This window comes from Rana temporaria, chromosome 13 (assembly GCF_905171775.1).
Source record: "Rana temporaria chromosome 13, aRanTem1.1, whole genome shotgun sequence".
Classification (NCBI taxonomy): domain Eukaryota; kingdom Metazoa; phylum Chordata; class Amphibia; order Anura; family Ranidae; genus Rana; species Rana temporaria.
The window spans coordinates 74,295,983-74,317,821 of record NC_053501.1 but is presented as its reverse complement, the minus strand read 5'-3'; the positions used below and the strand labels follow the sequence as shown (position 1 = coordinate 74,317,821).

Sequence of the window (21,839 nt, the reverse complement as noted above, 5' to 3'; positions counted from 1 at the left end):
ATCTCATATATTAGTTTTACCCTTTAAGTTGCATTAGAGAAATAAATGAACTTTTGAACGATATTCAAATTTTTCGAGTTTCACCTGTATGTAATACACAATGTCCTGCATGGGAAAGAAGGGTATATTGGGGTGCTTTGTCCCAAAACATTTTGCACTGTTGGCTTCCTCAGGGGTTCACAGGGTGCAAAATATGTGGTTGATTGTTCACAAGTAAACAGTATTCAATCACAAGAAAAATGGATGAGCTAATGATATTCTCTCTAGGTGCAGTTCAGGGCACAAATGGCATAAGATGGGTCCCAAAAGTTTAGGCAGATAGTATTCTGATACGGCACCAAAACAGACAGGGGCTAGCAGGAAGGTCGGCACTATTGCTAAATATCCTCAGTTGGTTTCCTTTATCTGTTAGTGAAAACAATTAGGACATCTCCCAGACATTCTGGCATGGCATGTCCCGAGCTTAGCCCAACCTAGGCTTAGGAACAGATGAATGGAGTCTAGTCAAGTTCCTCTGTCTCCCTCTAAAGCGTCCCTTAACAGATTTATTTTATGAATTGCTTTTTATTAAGCTTTTTTTCAATAATACAAAAAATAAAAATATCACAACAAAATGTTAGCAGTTGTACATTCCCACAATACAGTTTTAAAGTGTAGCAACCGCCTTACATACTAGGTATAAGTAAGGAAATATCCAGGCATCGGTAATGTATGTCAAGCAAAAGAAATATATCCTTAAACAAAGATTATACGTAGCGCTACTCAGATCCCTCTATGCACACAAGCACAAAGAGGATTAGAAAGGCCATAACAATTACCCAATAAAAATAAACATAACAGGAAGTAGTACCACCGCCATATTCAGTACAAATACAAAATAGATTTCAACTAAAGAATGCATATTCTCTGTGTGTTTCAGTCACCCACATCCATCAGTACTACTGCCTAGTCGATCAATGAAAACTATGATTATTGGAGCTGCTGTACTAACAATCCGATGTTAGTACATCGATCTCCCTCGCTGAGCTGTTGTGTTTTGACAGGGGGACGGCCATTGGCTGAGAGCGCTGGTTGGGAGCCAGAGGGCTGCTGGTTTTTCACTGTCAGTCTTTCTGTCGGACCGGCTGTCATACGCACAGGCCAATGATGGACAGTTTTTTATTGAACTGCCCGATGTCACCCAACATTCGGCCTGTGTGTATAGACACCAATTTTAAAGAAGCTAAACTAGGAACCTGTAGCCATGGGCCTCATATCTTATTAAACATATGGGGGGTGCCCTGTTGTAACAGAATGCGCCTTTCCTTAAGTACGGTGGAATTAACCTGCGTTGGTCAATCCTCAGACTTTGGAGGAAGAGGAGAAAGCCACTTTAACATAATGCACTTCAGAGCCAAATATAGAAATCTTGACATAGAAGTCCGGACTTGTGGTGTATATACTTTCTCATCTAAGTACCCTAGCGTGCATGTTAAAGCAGCCCTTAAAATTTCCCCTTACCTGCTCGCATTTGGCGAGTGGAAATTAGCGAGGGAGAGTGTGGAGCAGGGTCAGACTTGGCTGACAGTTTCCTGGCTGATCACTTCTGGCAGAAGCGGTGCGGCCATCAGAGGGGCCCGGAGGGGGTGGGGCTGCACTGATAAGCTGCATTACTAAGCACTGATAGGCTGCACTGAAGGGCATTACTAGGCATTGAAAAGGCTGCACTGAAGGGCATTACTAGGCATTGATAAGGCTGCACTGATAAGGCAGCACTGATATGCTGCACTGTTGGCCAATGACGAGGCTGCACTGATGACCAGGAGGCGGTACTGATAAGCTGCATTGATAAGGCAGCACTAATATGCTGCACTGATGAGGCTGCACTAGCATTGCACTGATGATAATGTTTCCAGGCTCCTGCAGGAAAAAATAATAAATACACTTGTTTTTTCTGCAAAAATATGTGCATTTATTATATTTTCTGTAACGATGAACTTGGTATTTAACCCTGAAATTGTACCAGTATAACAAAGCAGCTCATGGTAATCAAACCTGCAGCAACATTCCTAATCATAATGCATTCACCTGCAGCTGTTGATGCATCTAAAACAACAATCCCTGCCATTTTTCTTATGTATATGTATATATACATATATATATATATATATATATATATATATATATATATATATATTTATGTTGGGCTATCATTACTTGAATAAAGACTCAGATTACAGGGTTCTCTAAGAGGCAGAAAATAGATGGGGTGCTGAGAACAGCCTTGTAACTGTGTCTCAGGAAAAATGCGCATCCTGTTTGCAGCTCTTGTCATAAACAAAATTTTAAAACAATACGCTGCTGACTCTGTCATATATTTAACTCTTTCGCAGACGTCTCAGTAAAATGGATCTCTCAGTATATCATGCTGAACACAAAGACACAAGTACAGCATTACAGCAGCACTAAAACTAAAAGATTAAAGAAAAAAGGTTTCAGAACATCAACTGCGCATTTATGGCGCTGACAGTCCAAGTTATTAAATGTATTTCTGTCTTCTGGTGGAAATCGAGGAACAGAAGTATTTTTTGCAACCTGAATAACTATGTAGCAGGACTTGGGGAAACACAGGCTATAGCTCTGGTACTGTGGGATTTTTCTACTGCCTATAGAAGTACAGTACTAGTATTATATGAGCAAAATACTGTATATAAAATGATGCATGGTAGCTTCTCTATACTAAAGGATTGCCACTGTTAGCTTGGTTTGTAACTGAGAAAGTCTAATATTGAAGCTCCGCACCTGAAATTGATCCTCTAGATCAGGGATATGCAATTAGCGGACCTCCGGCTGTTGCAGAACTACAAATCCCATGAGCCATTGCAAGACTCTGACAGCCACAAGCATGATACCCAGAGACAGAGGCATGATGGGACTTGTAGTTTTGGAACAGCTGGAGGTCCGCTAATTGCTCATCACTGATCTAGATATACTGTAGATTAATTCCAAAATACGGGAAAAGCCTTTATTACAGTATTTCAGGGGTCAGAAAGCCCTCTCTTCATCAGGGTTTGAGACTGAAGATGGGCTAATATGGACTGCATGTAGTATATGAGGTTCCTGAACCGGGCTAGGCAGCAGCTGGTTTACTACACTAAAAACAAATATGATCAGTGGTTAACCCAAATATGATCTGTGGTTAACCCAAATGGTTAAAACTATAAACTACTATGACCATGAAAAATGAAAAGGGTTAATCTAGCCAAAACTGATACTTTCATTTAAAGGAGATGCAAATGAGCTGATTTACCCAGTGGTCCAATACCGTATGTCTTTGATACTTTGGTGACCCTTATTATGACTTTTTATGTCACTAAGGGGCTCAGGCAAGATTGCAACAAAGTCAGGACATGCCAGACCTGCACCCGGCTCAGCCTCTCAGCGAAGTGCTGAGCAGGCCGCTCTCGCCCACTCCCCATTGCTCCAGTGAACGAGGGGGGGGGGGGTGTGCAGTCTTGTTAATTTGGGCATTCTTGCCAGACAGCATAGCCAGGCCCTGGACCTCCCAGTAGTGAAGCATTACAGAACTGGCTGGGATCTACCCCAGCCTATCACTGGATAATGAAAGGGCAGCAGTATGCGGATGGGGTGTTCCCCGCTGACTGTTTCAGAGTGCTGTCACTCAATCTTTAATTAGGAATCTTGCTGTACATAGATGCTGATACTAATACATATATAGGTACCGTATTTTCAGGCGTATAAGACGATTTTTTATACTTAAAAATATGCCTCAAAAATCGGGGGTCGTCTTATACGCCGGATCAGCCTCGGACGAGACGACGTCTGTGATAGGCGAAACACTGAACACAGGCTCTGCTGGGAAACGGAGTGTTCCGCCTATCAAAGAACAGCACGAGGAGGAGGGGCGGCTTTTGAACAATAGACGCTTCCTGCAGTCTGACTGACTCTGCCAGGGATAGGGTATGGAGATCGTCGAAGTGAGGAATGCAATGGCACAGTGAGGAATGCAATGGCACAGTGAGGAATGCAATGGCACAGTGAGGAATGCAATGGCACAGTGAGGAATGCAATGGCACAGTGAGGAATGCAATGGCACAGTGAGGGGGAAGGGAGTCGTTTTTTACGGCGAGTATATCCAAAAAAACAGCATTTTAGCTGGAAAATTAGAGGTCTAAGTAAAATGCATTTAAAGGGGTTGTAAAGGAAAACATTTTTTTCCCCTTAAGCATCCTTTACCTGCAGAGATTTCTCTTTTCACTTCCTCATTGTTGGTTTTTGCTCAGAAGTTGCTCTTTTTCTTCTCTGTTCTGTTCACTTCATGCTTGTCTGATTTTACTGACCACAGTGATGGGAGGCTTTACTGCGGTGGTCAGTAACAAGCTCACCCCCTCCTGGGAACTACATCTGTGCGGCAGGACGCTCTCTACGTGTTAGAGACTTCAAGGAGGTGTGAATTACTAGGCGTGCCGCAATGCATACTGGGAAATGTAGTTCTTACATGAACGAGTGCCGCAAACCAGGAAGTGAATGAGAGAACAGAAACTAGAATGCCGGAGGTGATATAGATGAAGGAATTTTCCTTTACAACTCCTTTAAAGTGGTTGTAAACTCAGTACAACCACTTTTACCTACAGGTAAGTCTATATTAAGGCTTACCTGTAGGTGCTGGAAATATCTCCTAAACCTACATGGTTTAGGAAATTTTTACAATGTCCCCGTACGGCAATATCTTCTGCACATGCGCCGATGTATTTGGTGCATGCGCACTTTAGAAAGGGCACGCGGACTCCGAACCAGTCACAGAGTCGGAGTCCGTGACCCCAGAAGGAAGAGGGGTGAAGAATGGGCGCTTCCTGCACAGGGGACAGCGGTGACATCGCAGGCTGTGGTTTCAGGTAAGTGACACAAAATGGGCTACTACGCAATGCATAGTAGCCCATTATGCTTTACCTTTGCAGGGAAACAAAGAGGAAGTAAAACCCATCAGTGTTTACTTCCTCTTTAAATGACCTTTAATAAACACATAACTAGAATAAATGGTCATTTTTTTACTTACCCAGAGTTCAGCTTTAAAGAACGTCAGTCTAAACAAAAATGTTTCTGACAGCAGAGCGGTTTAGATCTCTAAATATAACCTTGTAACGTTTTGTCTTGCTTTCTGAAGCTGAGAGTTGATAATATGCAAAATGTCTAAACTCCCAAAACCAGACATCCAGCTTAATTTGTTATCTATGGCCACTCCATAGTGCAGGAAAGAAGGCTCTAATTGCTTCAAAGGAGTTCAATTTCATGTTTCCGACTTACTCAGCTAAGACATGCTAGAACAGCCACAGACAGGTCCTACATTTAAACTTCTTTCAGAGCGAGTGACACAGAACAGGGGTAGACAAATTACAAATCACAATCTAGCAGTAGATCACTAAAGGATGCCAAGCAGATCTTGAGGCCATCGATTGCAGAAACAACCGGGACTAGGTAATCAAAAGGAAATATAATATGTGCATGGGTGTCACTTGCTGGTAAGTCTTAGTACTGCAACCTCCATTCATCTTAATCGAAAATGGCTAAAGCTTAGAGATCAAGACAGGGAAGCTGTCAGGGAGGGCTGTTTCCGAATAATACATCAACGTTTTTTGTATGTATGTTCTATTAAGAGTCATTGTTTAAGTACTAATATGATAAGTTCTTGAATTTATTATATTAAATATCAGAGAAAAAACACACTACATGTACGCAAAAAAAAAAAAGATATCCGAGACAGCACTTCCATAGGGAAGCAACATAGCATAAGTGATTCCATGTACAAAGGCACCACCTAGTGGTCATTTTGAGCATAACATACAACAAAAACAAGGGATATCTGACGGTGGGAATGTACAACACACTTTCTCACAACAGGAAATCAGACCAGCTTGTTTAAAAACATGTTGCCGGAAACCTTTCCTCTGCCTCTTCCTACTTAAAGATTTGTTTTCCCTGAGCAGACTTCAGGGAAGATTTAAACCCAACCCCATGTTGGTGAACAGCATCAGAAAGGCATTCATGAAGGTTAGGTTGTACTGACACATGCTAGAAATAATACAAATTAGCATTGATATTCTCACGGTGATGTGCCACTCGCAGTCAATTCCCAATTAATTTTTTGTGTAATACCCCGGTTTGATTTAATAATTACTGTACATTTATTGCACAACATGTTTAGCATGCACAACGCATGTCAAGGTGTACATACCGTATTTATCGGCCTATTGCGCGCACCGGCGTATATAGCGCGCACCCCTGATCTGCACGTGAAATTCCTGAATTTTTTTTTTTTACTACTTACAGTTTTGGTGTCTTGCCCGGCGTCCATCAGCGGCCTTGTCCGGTCCGGCGTCCGTCTGCGGCCTTTGTGGTGTCCACTCCGCTTGTCCCGCGCCGTCTCTGAGCCGATCCCCGCTTCCCACACTGTGCCGCCGCCGATTTTAAGGGCAAAAAAGTGCGCGATATACGCCGAAAAATACGGTACATCTTTAAAAATGTGGGGCCACTCAGTAAGAAATAAGGGGGGATTTTAACATCCTCGCATATTTTTTCATATAAAGCAATTCAAGGGAAAATATGATCTAGGAAAACATTATTCGTATTTAGTCTTCAGGGCTTTCTCAGACCTTAGTGAACTTTCACTTTAGTATTGTTGCTCATAGCCACACATGAGATTGTAATTTAAGGATACGTTTCCCTCATCTACAACCATGATTATGTTTTATGAGGATTACTAAAGGTTTAACGGCGACAAATCTGAAGCATTCTAAGCCAAAAATATGTATAAAGCATAGAAGTGTTCTTCCACATTAAGAGGCTGACGATGATAAAAAATGAAGGCATGACCTGGAAATAAGAAGAAAGCCAAGAACGTCTGAGAGCTGTGCTGTAAGACAGATAACCTTGAACCTTTAGAGGGTATCCCATCATTCCCTCTTACATTAAAAGAAACAATAGGGTCATGCGAAGGCCCTTGTCTAGCTCTCACAATCAGCGGTCGCGAAGGTTCACTCTAACAACGTTGCCACTTCCTCCCATTTAAACCTGAGTATTTTTTTCTCTGAACAGAACAGGAAGGGAATGGAGATTCCCACAGTCACATTGAGAAATGCAACTATCAAGCATAAATAAAAGCTTGTAACTCAATGAATATGAGAAGTGACAGACATAAATTTTACTTACATCAAGCATTCAGTAAAGAGAAGCGAAAGTGTTCAGGAAAGAATGCATTTTTCCTACATACTAAATGCTGCTAGTATGCTCTGGTAGTAACTAGCATGTCCTACTGTGAAGTCCTGGGACTTGGAGTGCCCACTTTAAAGTTCCCCTTCACTTCCTAAAATATATACACACGCGCATATAGTCATATATACAGTATAAAAATCATATACCCACAGTTGATCCAGAGGAAATCAATTTGCTCCAGCAGGAGAAAAAAATCCTTCCTGATCCCCCAAGAGGCAATCGGATATTCCCTGGATCAACTTTACCTATAAATGTTAGTATCCAGTTATGTTATGTACAGTTAGGAAAGAAATCAGGCCTTTCTTAAAACAATTTACTTATGTATTTATATATGTTGATCATATGCCCCCTTAACCACCTCTTCTCCAGAGAAAATTTAGTTTACATTTAGTTCAGCCAATCTTTCCTCAAAGCCCACAGACAGTTTGCTGAAGACAAGCAGACTAAGGACATGGAATACTGGTACCATGTCCTGTGGTCTGATGAGACCAAGATAAACTTATTTGGTTCAGATGGTGTCAAGCGTGTGTGGCGGCAACCAGGTGAGGAGTACAGACAAGTGTGTCTTGCCTACAGTCAAGCATGGTGGTGGGAGTGTCATATTCTGGGGCTGCACGAGTGCTGACGGTGTCTTGTCGATCTAGTTCCCCTATAGAGATGGTTCCCTGTTTGACTGCGCAGGCGCAGACATAGCCCACGGAAATCTCCGAACCTCGGGCGTCATCCAAGCTCATTCCTTAACATCCCCATGGATTGGAGGATGTTAAAAAAAGAGCCAGGAGGCTGAGCGAGCGCAGCGAGGACGTGAGGCCGACTGGCCACTTAAAGCAAATTCCACGTTGCCCTGGACCTCTTGCTACAGCTGCTCAGGTTTGGCGATTTCCCGTCGGCTCGGATTGCGCCTGCGCAGTCAAGAGGGGAACCATATCGATACCTCCTATCATATCGATACCTAACCAGTGCCGGCAGATCACCGGCACTGGGGAGCTACAGTTCATTGAGGGAACCATGAATGCCAACATGTACTGTGACATACTAAAGCAGAGCGTGATCCTCTTCCTTAGGAGACTGGGCCGCATGGCAGTATTTCTTCAAATCTAAACCCTATTGAGCATCTGTGGGGCATCTTCGAACGGAAGGTGGAGGAGCACAAGGTCTCCAACATCCACCAGCTCTGTGATGTTATACAAGCTGTACACTCACTACTTTACATTGTAGCAAAGTGTAATTTCTTCAGTATTGTCACATGAAAAGGTATAATAAAATATTTACAAAAATATGAGGGTGTACTTACGTTTGTGAGATACTGTATATACAGTGAGGTGAATAGCCTCAGCTCAGATAATACACAGAGATGAAACACATCCTTATACATAAGTTTTACTTGTATATCTGCTGCCTTCCTCTTTCTACAACCTTTCAAAAGTGCAGCTTTTGTTAAAAAACTTTCTTCATCTGCCAGCAATACATAAGGAAGGGTGGCGAGACAGCAATTAGACTGTGTGAGAGCTAATTGGAGGAAAGGGACACATTCCCCTCCACATAGGCAGATGTATTCTGAATAGACAAGCTCAGTGCTTATCTTCCTCCAAGCACCCTCCCCCACACAAATGTTTAGCTCATGCTATCTCATGTACCGGAGAACTTGTCAGAAGTGATTAATGCTGATAACAGAAAAACAAAGCACCAGAGAGAAACAACACTTAAAGTTTTGGGTAGAAAAGGTAAACACTGCAGATCTATGTGTTTAGTTTATATTTCATGAATTGGGTTTACAACCACTTTAAGTTCCTGTTCAGAGTCTAAATAGAGTCCCCATGCAAATATAATGTGATTACTTATACAAAACAGGTAGCAAAGGCTCTTGAAGCAGTTTAGGAGCGGTGTATACACCGCTCCTCTGCCACCCCTGCCCATTGAAATGAATGGGCAACGCTTTTAGCCCTTTTTTAACCCCTTCTAGGGGGTAAAAAGCACCCGAATAGTGGCGCCAAAGTGCCGCTATAACACCAGTAAAGCACTGCTACAACTAGGGCCGCTTTACCACTACTACCCCCTCTGCCACAGTGTGAAAGGGCTCTTAATGCTAATTAATGTAATCTGTGGGCCTAAAGTTGATTGGAAAGAAAACTTTCCTCTGTCTTAAGCTCTAAACACATGCTAGTATGCAAACAGACTAGTAACTAGTATAACTAGCATGCAAAAATACAGACTTTCCTTTGAACGTCAAACTTAAAAAGGACACCCGCATCTTCTAGGGACAACAACCCCTGAAATGTAATCTACTGTGCTCCCTTACTGCCAGAGAATTAACAAATACACTCACAGAAGGAATTGTTACTCTCTCCTTAAAGTTAAGGAGAATTTTCTTTTGCTGGATCCACTATATGAATGCAGCTGAGGAGGAGTAGTGGGGTCAGTTATTTTACACACAAAACTCACCTCCCGGGGAACCCCTACATCCAACAGCACAGGAGTAGGGGATTTTGGCACTGGTCAGGTTGGGCAGGTGTCTCATATCTACCCCCAACTCCCCATCAGAAGCCCTTACAGCTGGGGAGTGAGCATTCCACCCATTTTTAGATTAGCCCTGGGACAGGGGGGGGGGGTGGGGACATGCCTTTATGCCAAACTGCTTTGGGCACCACCTGCACTGCAGTAGATAGGGAGAGCCTAACAGTGCCTTGTCGCATAAAATCCAACACTCAGGGGCCCCAGGTGACATATTACAGGCTTGGTGAAAACACAAGTGACAGTAGGTAGGTACAGTAACCTCCATCTTACCCGTGTCCTGCTGGTGCCAAGGGTGCCTGTATTTGTTTGAGGTGTAGTCTGCATTGAACAATTCAAAATGCAGGATTAGCTCTTTCACCTGTAGCGTCCTTACAGCCAGTGCTTAAAGGAAACGCTATTAAAAGGCAACAGCCAGCCCTTCCCCAACAATGAGGCTTGGACCCAGAGCCTCTAGCACCTGGAAATTACTTTACCCCTACCAGGATTAATGCCCATGCATCATCTGGTCAAACTGAAACACAAACAGGCCACAAACCCAACGCAGCTACTACGCGAGCTCCCGACAAAAAGTGCCCTACAGTGCATGCACCCAGACACCTGGACTGGGAACTCACCCTGCCTGTACCAGTACCTCTCATGGCCTTCCCTAAGCACAGAGAGAAAGGTAAACAAGCTACCTCCTTCATGTGCTGGAGGGCAACCTTGCAGAAAAGCCTACTAGCCAGGTAGGTAAAGGCGTGGGTGGAAGAAAAGGATAGCCAGAAAAACAGAGGCCTCCCTCACCCATATTCCAGGTGATGCATCTCCTCTGGATGGAGGAAACACAAAAACTGACCAGCAGAGGGATCTCATGTGCTGTCCTGGAAGGTGATTTGGGAAACAAGAGTTTCTTAGTCTGAAAGAAGATGTAACGGAGAGATAAATCGAACCACATCCAAGGATTGTAATCTCGATAGGATGTATTGGAGCAGGAGAGAGGTGGAAGTACAGTGTCCTGGTTAAGGTCAAAGAAACTATCTTAGGGAGGAACGGGGGCCTGGGCCTCAAGACAGCCTTGTCTCTGTGTATAATTAGAAAAAATGTATTTGTAAGACAAGGCTGCCAACTCAGAAACCCACCTGTGACAGCAATAAGGAAGACCACCTTGTGTGCGAGAGTAGACCGAGGAATATCCCTGAGAGGTTCAAAGGTTTTTAAGAGCCCACAGAAGCAGGCTGAGATACCAGAGAGTTACAGATGGACACACAGGTGGAATTATATAAGCCACATCCTGTACAAAGGTCAAGGTACACGGAGTGAGTGGTCTTTGAAAAAGAAAATAATTGCTAGATCCAAGATGCGTCCCTTAATATCAGGCCCAAGTGTTGACCCAAACCAGACTGAAGAAAGGGTAAGGATGTGCTCTACTTCCTGGGATGACACTTCCCTGCATTTTGCCACGCAATGACACTTTCGAAATGTGACGGTTGAGCTTGTGAGGTGGATTTCCTAGCTTTTGGGAGTGTAGGAATAACCAAATCAGAAAGGCCTCTATCCCTCAGAATGTGGACTTCAACAGCCAAGCCCTCAAGTCTGGTGACCATGAAGCAAAGAGCTAAACCAGTCCTATTTACAAAAGATCCAGTCAACCTGGAAGAGCCCAAATGGAGTCTGCTAGAAGTCCGATGAGGTCCGAGTACCACATCCACCTTGGCAAAGTTCATGTAATTACTATGCTTAAGCCTTTTACTCTGATTCTGCAGAGGCAGAAGCTGCAGACAAACAGGCGTAGATCGGGTTGACTTGATTCCATAGGGTCACCAGGGAATCCATAGCTATGGCTAGAGGAACCATGGACCCGGAAACAAACATGCTAAGTTGGCTGTTGAATCTGGAAGCCAAGAGGTCATGCCTGATGTACCCCCACCTGCGACAAAAGTCCTAAAACATTTCTAGGATCAGAGACCATTCTCCTGCGTCTAAACCTTGTCAACTATGGTAGGTCTGATCACCAATGTTCCATGCCTGGGTTCTAACATGAAGTTCCTCCCAATTCTGAATCTGGTCGGCTTTTACACATGGAACGAGGAAGCTGAAGGAATTTATTTCATAGTTTTGTTGTGTTTTAGTGAAAACAAAGGATTTTATTACATGTGCTACAAAAGGTGTGACGATTTGTGAAAAATGCCCATGCCAGGAAGAGTACATAGGCAGAAGGAAAGGAGAATTAAAAACTTGAATAAGGGAACATTTATTTAATTACATGCAGGAAATCACTGTAATAAGCATTTTCTGCCTGAACACTATAATGAGTTTCACAAGAATTGGTCGAATGTGTCACATTCAGCAGGCTTACTGCTCGCTGAATCTGACAGGAGTAATTCTGACAGGAGTGATCCTGATGCATTTGGTAGGTAGTAAACTCATCAAATGCAACCTATACAAAGGAATCAGGTGGTAAAGTAATCATATTTATAGAGGAGTTGGCTGTGATAAGGTAAATGAAAACTGACTATATAAACTGTTTAATGCTTTCATGAAGTCCTGCAAACGAATGTAAAGGATATAAAACAGTAAAATAAGGAAGTAAAACTGAGAATGACATTTTAGTTTGCATATGTAAAACTGAACCTTGTAGCTAGTGTAAATATATACAAAACGAAATACAGTCTACTTTTTGGTGCGCCTATTTTAATCCCATCTCATTGATATATTTCAAAACCTAAAAAAAAAGCTCCAAATACTAAAGATGCCAGCAACTTCTCAATTTGTACTGCTACCTGCTTGCTTACCTGGTATTCGGATAAATGACCAACCATGCCAGGGTTTAAAGGCCTTTAGACCACCTAGGCTTTCTGGGAAAAACTGTACATCCCTCAAGGACCAATCCACATGTAGTTCTGGAGCTCCAAATAAAAAACATTGCCTGGCTTCAGGGCTCCCTCCATTCTTGAGCATCTGTTTTCCATATTCTGCACTTCGGTCACTGCAATAAGATTCTATGGGGAAAGCTGTAACCTAAAACAAGAAATACAGGAAAATGTAATATAGTCAATTGAACTTAAAATTCTAAGTTTGCAGGAGTAATGATTGCCTTAAGTCAGGCATATGTGTCATTGACAATAGCAGCAATGCGACATCTGCCAATGATGTTAACTTGCGACAAGACAAACAACGTTGGAGTAAAACAGGACCCAGAAGCGTGAAATAAGATTTTAGCACATCAATGCACTTTTGAAAATATGAATACAGAAGGCCAAATGGTAGCATTTCACAAGTGAACCACAGAGGTTTTGGTGGCAAAAATAACTAGAAAATAAAAATAGACGTGTAAAAGTAATGGTCTAAATACAAAAGGCTGGGTTCACGCTGGTGCGAACACAGACATTGCATGCGATTTGCAGCGCATTGCTGTGCAGATCACATGCGATGTCTGTGCAATGTAAATTAAGCCATACAAACTCGCATCACATTCACACCAAAATGGTGCAGGATCCTATTTTTGGTCTGCACTGGAATCAAATTGCATGGGTGTTCACACACCCATGCAATCTGATTTCTGTACTATTTGACAGACAGTTCGCACTGCGATCTGCAAACCAATCTGGGGCTGTCACTAAATTTCTATTGCACCCACAGTGGTTCCCAGTGGGCAGTGTGAACTGCCTGCGAGTTACATGCGATTTGGTAACCCGTACAGGAATTGTGCTGGTTCCTGCAATGCATATGTGTGAACCCAGCCAAGAGTAGACCTAGGATCACATGTTGCATCCTTGCTCTGCTGATAGTAGTTGCCAAATCAGCCATAAAGCACTAAGTGTAAGTGCAGTCGCTGTAGATCTGAGGGGAAGCTCTGAAATGAGGGGAAGCTCTACTGATTTTATCATCCAATCATGTGCAAGCAAAAATGCTGGTTTTTATTTTCCCTGCATGTCCCCCTCAGATCTACAGCGACTGAGATGCAGTGCACTTGTAGTGCAAAGTGGATTAGCCTTTCGGAAATAACCCCCACAGTGTAAGGACAACGATGTGCACAGCGTCAGTGCACACACACACATACAGAGGACAAACTCACAGTGTATGGGCTGAAAAACACAAAGAGTGTCAGGGCAGGGTTTGGTGAACAGATTTGTGGTTTTCAATGCGATTGTAACACTGCAAAGGAACCTTTACCTTGTATGAAGGAAACTATGTATTAGGGTTCACTAATGGAGTGGTAAGATCATTATTTTTCACATTCTGTAGTGGATTGCTTAACATCATAGTAGATGGAACTGGTCTATTTGAGTTACCTATTAGGAAACTGCCTTTGATCTAAAAAGAGAAACTTTGAACCCTAGAGACTTTGCAAAGATAAGCTCAGGCGTGTTCGCAGCCGCACGTGCAGAGCCCGCCAGGAAGTCAGCAATGCGCTGCGCTTTTCACAGGCAGTGTGACATTTTCCCGATCCGCGGCTGCAGAAATCCGAAAATGTCATACTGCCTGTGATTAGAGCAGTGCAGTGCCGACTTCCTGGCAGGCTCTGCATGTGCGGCTTTCGAACGTGTCTGAGCTCATCCCTATTTAGGAATATTACATTTTATTACATGTACTTTGGTTTGCATGGGCATCAGACACCAGTGATAAATGCATATGCATATAGGATTCAGCACAGTGTAACACACGTAGGATACACAGCACACACAATAATGTCTTATGCATTAAAATAAATTAGGCTGTAAAAAAAAAAAAAATGCAGGCAATGTAACAATAAAAAATGGCTGCCACACTCACACAGACAACTTCGATAAGCCAATGGTCATATTACTGAAGCTTATAGGTTACATTCCAGATGGCCATGCTAGCTTATTATCTCTGTGTATGAACAAAAATCCTTCATGCTCGCAATGTCAATTTGCTACAACAGTGCACAGCTGTGTGACTTTGGCCCAGCCACAATGTTATACTGTCCCCTCTATGCTTCCAAATTATTTCAAATGAAGTATGAAAAAACAAAAAAACACTATGTAACTAACGACATTTAAAGACACAGCAATCCAAATTAGCTGGTTTAGGAACCGGCACAGTTTTATAGAGATAATGGCATAGCCAATCACATTTAACAAACAGAATTATTTATTTACATTATTTACCACTGGATAGGAGAAGTCATTTTACTTCAAAGCACAATGGGCCAGATTCACAGACGACGTCGTATCTTAATTTGTGATTCACAAACAAGATACGACGGCTTTTGGTCTAAGATCCGACAGGCTTACGGCTTCGTACGCCTTCGGATCTTAGGCTGCAATACTTCGGCCGCCGCTGGGTGGAGTTTGCATCGTTTTCCAGCGTCGGGTATGCAAATGAGCTTTTACGGCGATCCACAAAGGTTTTCGCGTTCGTTACGTCGTCGCTAGTCGTTTTTTCCCGTCGCAAAGTTACGGCTGCTTTAACATGGCTTAAATTTAGACGAGCCATGTTAAAAGTATGGCCGTCGGTCCCGCGGCGAATTAAATTTTTTTTTTTTGCGTAAGACGTCCGGGAATACGAAAGTACGTTACGCACGTCGCCGTTCAAAAAAATTACGTCACACGTCAAAGCACGGCGGGAATTTCAAAACAGAGCATGCGCAGTACGTCTGGCGCGGGAGCGCGCCTAATTTAAATGGTACACGCCCCATTCGAATTAGGCGGGCTTGCGCCGGACGCCTTTACGTTGCACCGCCATAAGTTTACACGCAAGTGCTTGGTGAATCAGGCACTTGCGCTGAAAACTTGCGGCGGTGTAACGTATAGACGATACGTTACGACGCCACAGTTATATGTGAATCTGGCCCATAGAATCCATTGATAGGAATCTTTAGCAACTCAGAATTTGTGTATTTATTTATTTTAAACGTATTTAACCACTTCCAGCCCAAGGACGTCATATGACGTCCTCGACTTTGAGTGGGGATATCTGAAAGATGGCTGCAGCTACAGGCATCATTCAGATGTCCATCTCTTCAGCCAGCGATCCTGTGCACCATAAGAATGATCATAGCGGCAGTTCCGCCGCTTGATCGTTCTTATAGGCGACGGGAGGGTAGATAGTCACCAGTCATCTCTATGATCGTCGGAGGCCTGGGCGCGATGTTATGACGTCACACACGGGTAACGGAATGTAAACAAAGCCGCAATCCGTGATTTTTTTTTCACGATCTCATGCTTTCCAGCCTGGAGGAGAGATGTGGGGTCTTAGTGACCCCGCATCTCTCCATAAAGAGTACCTGTCACAAACCATTCCTATTACAAGGGATGTTTACATTCTTTGTAATAGTAATAAAAGTGATCACATTTTTTTTTTTTAAAAGTGTATAAATAAAATAAATTACGTAAAATAAAATAATAAAAAAAGCTTTTTTTAAACGCCCCCTATCCCCAGTAGCTCGTGCTCAGAAGCGAACACACAGGTAAGTCCCGCCCACATATGTAAACGCTGTTCAAACCACACGTGAGGTATCGCCACGTGCGTTAGAGCGCCAGCAACAATTCTAGCACTAGACCTCCCCTGTAACTCTAAACTGGTAACTGTAAAAAAAAAAAAAAAAAAAAAAAGCGACGCCTATGGAAATTTTTAAGTACTGAAGTTTGGCGCCATTCCATGAGTGTGTGCAATTTTAAAGCGTGACATGTTAGGTATCTATTTACTCGGCGTAACTTCATCTTTCACATTATACAAACTAACTTTAATTCATGAAACCGTTTTTTTTCCCCCCAAAAAAAAGGCGTTTGAAAAATGATTGCGCAAATACCGTGCGAGATAAAAAGTTGCAATGACCGCCATTTTATTTCCTAGAGTGTCTGCTAAAAAAAAATATATAGTGTTTGGGGGTTCTGAGTAATTTTTGAGCAAAAAAAATATGATTTTTGCATGTAGGAGAGCAGTGCCAAAATAGTCCCGATATGGAAGTGGTTAACATAACAAAAGCTTACAGGTATTTCTGTTCATTTTTGTAAGATAGCAGGTATTTGTTATTTAGACTACGGTCACCAAAGCATAACTAAAGATAGTTTCCCGAGATAGGGCTGAAAGTAGGGTGTCTGTGGTTCCTACAAATCAAAAAAATCATTCCTGCTTGGCTAAAATGAAAATGTTAATGCTATAAGTAGCTTTCTTACACAACTATGCTACTTTTTGTTAGTGTGAGTGCCTTGTACTCTTGGCACACCTTGCTAGATTAGATTTCTCTATGTGTGATAAATCATGCTTAATATGTAAAAGCAGATGATCACATTAATCATTAATGTAAATTCATATACTTACATATGATATTGTCATACAATCATAAGGGCTGGTTCACATAAGATGCGGTGGGACTGAGTTGGGCGGCTATTCCAGTGCAGTCCCACCACATGGACAAGGCAAAGTGTCTGGTCTCCTATGTGCCTGGTTCAAAACTCTGTGTTGCGGCGGTGTGTGGGCATGATGCGCTGATAAAAAGTACTGCATGCAATATTTTTTTCAGTGGTAGGCAATCCACTGCCTCGTACCACTTGGCTGGCAATTGAACTTTATGAGATGCTGCAGTGCAGTATCTGGTGTGGACCACTTCAATACTGGGCACTTTCACCCCCTTCCTGCCCAGGCCAATTTTCAGCTTTCAGTGCAGTCACACTTTGAATGACAATTGCACAGTCATGCAATGCTGTACCCAAACTAAAATTGTATAACTTTCTTCCAATAAGTAGAGCTTTTTTTGGTGGTATTTGATCACCCCTGTGTTTTTTATTTTTTGCTAAACAAATCAAAAAAGACTACATTTTTTTATAAATTTTTGTTTGTTTCTGTTATAAAATGTTGTTTTTCTCCTTCACTGACAGGCACTGATGAGGCGGAACTGATAAGGTGTCACTAATATGCAGCACCGATTGGCATTTTGATGGGCACTAATTGGCATCTGATGGGGGCTGAGCTGATAATCTATCAGGAAACCCACCGACTGCCTCTCCCTGCCAGGGCGAACCGAGGAAAGCCGATTACTGGCACTTCCTGGTTACCACTGTGATCAGCTGTGATTGGTCACAGCTGATCACGTGGTCAAAAGCCTACGTCATTGGCTCTTTACCACGATCAGAGATGCAGGGTGTCGGAGTGATACATAGCACCACCGATTGGCACGCATGAGTGGCTTATCCTTCTGGACGCCATATGACACCCAGTCCGTTTAACAGAGCCACCTTGTGGACTTCAATCCGCAATAGGACAGCTGGGAAGTAGTTAAGCTACAACTCTGAGCCTAGGTTCACACTGTAGCGACACGGGAACCAGCGCCGGTTCCCGCATTGTCTCTCCCGCAGACCATTCACACTGCCCTCTGTGAACCACTGCGGTTGTCAATACAATGTTAATCGGTTCACAGATCGCAGTGTAAACTGTGGATTTGGACAGGAAAAAAAAAAGTCCCTGCACCTTTTTTTTCTGCAAATCCTGTGCAAGTTCAGCCATCGCACAAACATCACATGTGATCAGCACCTGCAGTGCGAGTGTGAATCACATGTGATGTCTGAGATCGCTATAGTGTGAACCTGGGCTAAAAGACATTGAGAAGTGTGTGCACCCCCCCCCCACTTATTCCTAAAAGCTGGAGTTTGGGCATGAAAATACATTTGGATTGCCCTAAAACCGACATATACTACTGTAACAAAATACTTAGAGGAAATTATTGTGGGTATATATATATATATATATATATATATATATATATATATATATATATATATATATATATATATATATACACACACACACACACACTGTATGTACATACAGTATTCACAGGACAGTTTTCATCCTGATTAAAAACAAAACACTACAAAGTGAAAAAGATATAGAGCGGGAGGAGGCTCTCTTATCTTTTCAGCAGGTGGCAGGCTACAGGCCTGTATTTAGTGTGATAACAGCTGTGGGTGATGACTATATGAGTGTACATGATTACTTCTTTTTATAAGTCCCCGATGCAAGGTTTTATTGAACAATAAAGAAAAGTCAACAAAGGGTGTGTGACTGAGATTAGGTTTTGCTATGAATCGTGACGGGCGAGGTATCTCCTTCAGTATTCATGTTTCCATTTTACAGCTATAAAACACATGGTTTTTCTTGTTGCAATCTGAACATGATAGTTACTGATTAAACCATATTTTGAATAATATTAACATAGTACAGTGTTTTGTAAAATACATCTAACAATCCAAATCTCTGCTCAAATTAGGCAAATCAAGTCTTATTACTTAAAGCGGGAGTTCACCCATTTGTGTTTTTTTTCCCTTTTCCCCATAGCTGGATGCTCGTTGTGTCTAGGGGAATCGGCTATTTGTTTTAAAATATGATCCGTACTTACCCGTTTTCGAGATGCATCTTCTCCGTCGCTTCCGGGTATGGGTCTTCGGGAGCGGGCGTTCCTTCTTGATTGACAGTCTTCCGAGAGGCTTCCGACGGTCGCATCCATCGCGTCACTCGTAGCCGAAAGAAGCCGAACGTCGGTGCGGCTCTATACTGCGCCTGCGCACCGACGTTCTGCTTCTTTCGGAAAATCGTGATGCGATGGATGCGACCGTCGGAAGCCTCTCGGAAGACTGTCAATCAAGAAGGAACGCCCAGTCCCGCAGCCCATACCCGGGAAGCGACGGAGAAGATGCATCTCGTAAACGGGTAAGTACGGATCATATTTTTAAACAAATAGCCGATTCCCCTAGACACAACGAGCATCCAGCTATGGGGAAAATGTGTTCAACATGGGTGAACCTCCGCTTTAATTCCAAACACAAGTACAACTTTTTATCGCAAAGTATTCCCATTTTAGACCCCTAAATCGCTAATGATTCATTTAACCACATTAGTTCTGGCTGTGTCCGGTCACTTCAGCAGTGAATCTGTGAAGAGACCGTCAGAGCAGAATGGGATGGGTGTAATATCCATACCTGTTCAGTTTCTTTCTGCATTTTGACAGTGAACCTCTATGGGCAGCCAGATGAAAACAGACTTGCATCAGTTTACATAAGGCTACCTCCCTATTATTATGTTTCCATTTTTTGTGAACCTGGATGGATGTAAAATGATGCACATCAGTTTATATCAGCTACCTCCAATTTGTCATGATTAGGCCCAGAAAAATGGAAAAGGACATCGTTACTGTACCTGGATGGATGTAAAAAGAACACACATCTGTGTACATTTGACTGCCCGGCTGAAAAATGGACAGGCAGCCCTGATTGGAAAGGACCCTAAAGCCGATCGGATTATCCAACGGAATTGTGTGATGACGGGCTGTTGTCGGAAAATCTGACTGTTTGTATGCTCCATTGGACAATTGTTGTCACAAATGTGGGATAGCACGCCAACAATTGTGTGTACACAAGTCCATCGGACAAAACTCCAAAGTACAAACACTCATGCTCAGAAGCAATGCTTACCACAACACAACATTAGCAGAAGTTGCCCAAGGAAGTGGCGCTTAAAAGCTGAAAAAACACGTATTTTTGTGTTTGTTTGCCGACAATTCTTTGCCGTTTGTATGCAAGACAAGTTCCTGGCCAACGTTCTTTAGGCAAAAGTCCTACGCTTAGTCAGCAGAAAATCCGATCGTGTTAATGAGGCTTTAGATTTAAGGGATACTTCGAAAATGTTATTCAACAGTTTTCTACTATTTTTAAAATGTTTAAACTATTTAATTTTCCCTAATAATGCACTGCTTTCACGGAGTTTAAAGGAAGAGTGCCCAGACACTAAAAATGAGCATGCAATGTGTTTTCTTCTTTTGAAAAATAACTAAAAACAAACACGCGTCTCAACTAGGGATGGGAAGGCCTGGAAAAAAAAAAATGAAAAATTAGGGGGGGAAATGCTTTCATGTTTTTTCCCCCCAAACGTCGTTTTTTGTTTTTGTTCCTGAATAATTGAAAAAAAGCGTTTAATATGTTCTTTTACAATGCTAAATAAAATATCTATGTCATGTTATTCAAACTATATAACATGAAGATCTAAATGAAAGATTTCTGAGACTTTATGTAAAGTCTTAAATTATTGCAAGTTCTCTCAGGTGAAGCCAAGCAAATCCTGGAATACAATTCAAGTAACACTGTACTTCTCAATGCAGTTCTCAAACATGAGAAACATGCATTTCTGCCAATAGGGGACACTGCGAGGGCAATGTTCTAGTTTAGTTTTCTTGTGGGCTCGCTTAGTTGGGTGATTGTTGGGAAACAATTGATGATAATGCCAGAGAGGACCGGTGTAGTGTCATATTCGGCTCCCCATCACAGATTGCTCCGGGAAGTGACGTTCTGTCGCCGACATCTTTCTACACCCCACACCATTGCACAGTAATGATAGAGTGTGAAGGGGGCAAGCGGACATCTTGTTACACCCACCAGAGTTCTAAATTTCACAGTTATTTTCAACACAAAACGGAGCTTATGTGCTTAAATACAGTGTTTGTAAATCCGACGGACTGTTTACACGTTAAATGTAAAAATCAGAGATGTTCTTGTCACATTAGCAAGCATGTAAGGTCAGCAGGTTTGCTGCTTTAAAAATGTAACATGTAAACAGTCCGTCGGATTTCCAAACACTGTATTTAAGTGAATAGGCTACGTTTTGTGTTAAAAATAACTGTGAAATCTAAAACTCCGGTGGGTGTAACAAGATGTCCACTTGCCCCCTTCTCACTCTATCATTACTGTGCAATGGTGTGGGGTGTAGCAAGATGGCGGTGACGGAACGTCACTCCCGGAGCAATCTGTGATGGGGGAGCCGAATGTGACAAGACACGGGAACTAATTGACAGGTAAGAGGGTTAAATTGGTTTGAGAAATTTGTGTTTCTTAATTAACCTTTAAATAATTCCCATTTATGTTCTCCACATCGCATTATAACGTTTACCTAGTCTGGTCAATAAATTGTTTTTTGTTTTCTTCCTCTCAGTAAAATGGTGAGACCAACATCTCCACACTGCAATTTCTGCTAAGAGCAATACTGTAATTTTAAAATATTATAAGAAGAAATATTCCAAATGCTACAAGGATGACAAAACACATCCTTGCATGACAGAGGTGCTC

The 21,839-nt window shown here is 42.4% G+C and overlaps 1 protein-coding gene across 1 annotated transcript in view; it reads right to left on the bottom strand.

Moving 5' to 3' along the window:
* Positions 1–21,839, bottom strand: part of INO80 (INO80 complex ATPase subunit) — a 167,790-nt gene that overhangs the window by 26,168 nt on the left and 119,783 nt on the right. Inside the window, 1 exon segment of the mRNA XM_040332513.1 lies at positions 12,555–12,780. Within this exon segment, the coding sequence (XP_040188447.1) occupies positions 12,555–12,780 (226 nt within the window).